The sequence below is a fragment of the Octodon degus genome, unplaced genomic scaffold (genome assembly GCF_000260255.1).
Source record: "Octodon degus isolate 3935 unplaced genomic scaffold, OctDeg1.0 scaffold00255, whole genome shotgun sequence".
In the NCBI taxonomy this organism is placed as follows: Eukaryota; Metazoa; Chordata; class Mammalia; order Rodentia; family Octodontidae; genus Octodon; species Octodon degus.
The window spans coordinates 1023500-1026687 of NW_004524831.1; the positions used below are offsets into that span (position 1 = coordinate 1023500).

The window sequence follows — 3188 nt, forward strand, 5'->3', positions numbered from 1 at the left end:
ATGTATTTTCTGGGGAAAAAGTACAAGAAATATTGACATCAAATTGTTCATTTACATGTATACAGGTCTCTAGTACATGAAGAATTTTCTCAAGCTTTTCCAAATAGGTTTACACACATAGGTCCATCTCCAGTATGAGTGCTTTCACATAGCTGATTAAAAAATGTGCTCACTGAATGCTTCCCCCAGTGTTTATATAGCGTAGTTCCTCAGTGTGAGATCTATGTAGATAAAATGAGGACTTACTAACAAATCTTTTTCCACATGGCCCACATGCATATGTTTCCTTGTTTGTGTGAGCTCTTTCATGTATTTGACAAGACTGCAGTGTAGTGAATGCCTTCCCACATTGCTTACACACAAAAGGTTTCTCCCCAGTGTGTGTTCTTTCATGTCCTCTATAATACTGATATGTAGTGAACGCTTTCCCGCAGTGCTTGCACACATATGGTTTCTCCCCAGTGTGATATCTTTCATGCATTTGACAAGAATATTTTGTAATGAATGTCTTCCCACAATGTTTGCACGCATAATTTTTCTCCCCAGTGTGAGTTCTTTCATGTCTGTGACAATTAGGTTGTGTACCGAACGCCTTCCCACAGTGTGTGCACACATAAGGTTTCTCCCCAGTGTGTGTTCTTTCATGTCCTTGACAGTATCGGCGTGTAGTAAAAGCCTTCCCACAGTGCTTGCACACATAAGGTTTCTCACCAGTGTGAGTTCTTTCATGACATGTAAAATTAGTCTTCATAGAGAATCCTTTTCCACATTGCTTACACACATAAGGTTTGTTCCCTGTGTGTGCACTTTTATGTATCTGACAGGATCGGTAACTAATGAACGCCTTCCCACAGTACTCACACACATAAGGTTTCTCCCCAGTGTGAATTCTTTCATGTATCTGACAATTATGGTATGCAGTGAATGCTTTCCCACAATGTTTGCACAAATAAGGTTTCTCCCCTGTGTGAGTTCTTTCATGTCTGTGACAAGATTGACGGGCAGTGAAAGCCTTCCCACAATGCTTGCACACATAAGGCTTTTCCCCAGTGTGAGTTCTTTCATGTATTCGGCAATTATGATGTGTAGTGTATGCCTTCCCACAATGTCTGCACACATAATGTTTCTCTCTAGTGTAAGTTCTTGAATGTACTTCAAAATAATCATATGAAGTGAATGCCTTCCCACAGTCCTCAGACACAAAAGGTTCCATCACAGTGTGAGCCTTCTCATGTCTTCGACAAGACTGCTTTATAGTGAATGCCTTCCCACAGTGCTTGCATACATAAGGTTTTGCCCCTGTGTGAACTTTTTCATGTATTTTTAAATACGCTTTTGTAGTGAATGCTTTTCCACACTGTTTGCACACAAAAGGTTTCTCTCCTGTGTGAATTTTTTCATGTGTTTTAGAATAGGCCTTTGTAGCAAATGCTTTTCCACATTGCTTGCACACATAAGGTTTCACCCCTGTGTGAATGTTTTCATGTATCTTGGAATAAAACTTTCTAGTGAATGTTTTTCCACACTGCTTGCACACATAAGGCTTCTTCCCAGTGTGAGTACTTTTATGACTCTGACAATGAGTGTATATGCTGAATGATTTCCCATATTGCTTACATACGTGATGTTTCTCTTCCATGTGTATCCTTTCCGAAATTTTACAACTTTGAGTATTGAAGGTTATTCCATATTTCTTGCATATGTATGGTTTCTTCCCAATGTGAGTTTCTCCATGGATTTGAAAACAACTTGGTGTGTTTGAGTCCTTCACACTGTCCTGACCAACAATGATCTCTCCAGGGTGAGTTCTTTCACTGAGTTCTAAGTAGTATTTCCCACACTGTTCATGTTGATAGGGCTTTTCTCCATTCTCTGCACTTGAATGCTTCTGAAAGGACTGGAAATCATAGCAGGTTTTTCTATGTTCATTGCATTTATTCATTTTGTCATCAGATCCCAAATACCCATATGGCTTCTCTTCAGGGTGAGGTGAAATGGATACATTCAATGATAAATTCCCAATTATGTGCTCTCCACAAACAGGTCTTCTAACTGGCTTTAAAGAAGCTTGTTGCATGCTCACGTTAGCATCTGAAATCTGAAGCAGTATGTTTGCATGTTCATTGCAAGATTTTTCTCGATCAAACATTGCTATCTCTTCATTTCTGTGAGGAGACAACATGTTAAACACAATAAAATGATTACCATATCAATAATTTGTGAGGACTTCTGGCTTGGTGTCTGTTACAATATTTTGAGAATGACTAGGATGAAAGCCCAGGAATATGCGTCCAAAATGATCATTTACAAAGGGATGACATTCATTTGCTAATTTCAAATGGGTATGTTTGTAATCCACAAGTTCAAGCTGAATTTAAGTCATTAATTCATATGTGTATCACATATTAATCATTTGACACCTTTTCCAGAACACTTGTCTCTTTTATCAATTATTTTTCCTCTCTAATTTATATTTTAGTACCTCACATAAAGAAAAAAAATACTTGATAATTCAATATCTGTATCTGAAATACTACTTTTAATATTATAAGGTGGATTCCTACTTTTTTTTGCCAGATGCTATGAGAAACTTCCTTTTGCTTAGCTGAACACTTGAACCATATTTTTTCAGTGCTGAAATTTTAACGAGGGTCTGGGCAATAAAATACATCTCTAGGTTTTTTAGGACAGATTCTAACTGATTACTCAATTGGTCAGTGTGCACTTCAGGTTGTCACCATGCTGGCTTAGCTTAGCAGAGTCCTGGGAATATGAGAAGTCACAATCATTGTAGGCCTACTGCACATTCTCCTATACCATGCATACAATAATTGACATCAAGGCTGTTAGCAGAGCTTAGGTGTGAATTATTTACAGAACACAGCTAATGTACAAAAACATGCATACCTTGCTTGAGGCATAAGTATACAAGTATCACTGATATATGATACTTTAAAATACTTTTAGTATATGCATATGGAGTTTTGCCAGGATCAACAGCAAACTTATTTTTACTTTTTTTTTTTTTTTTTTTTTTGGGGATTGAACTCAGGCCCTTGCGCTCACCAGAGAAGCACTTATTCCACTGAGCCATCTCCCCAGCACCCTCCATGGTACTTTCACTACGTATTCACTTTCCCTCTATTTTCTGTCTATTTGTGGTCTGTCTTGCCTGCTAGAATAGGACT

The 3188-nt window shown here is 38.0% G+C and overlaps 1 protein-coding gene across 1 annotated transcript in view; it reads right to left on the reverse strand.

Moving 5' to 3' along the window:
• Window positions 1-3188, reverse strand: part of LOC101567336 (zinc finger protein 791-like) — a 29729-nt gene continuing 26541 nt past the window's right edge. Inside the window, exon 4 of the mRNA XM_023706399.1 lies at window positions 1-2165. Coding sequence (XP_023562167.1) covers window positions 170-2165 — 1996 coding nt within the window. The 3' untranslated portion in view covers window positions 1-169. The remainder of the gene's footprint in view (window positions 2166-3188) is intronic.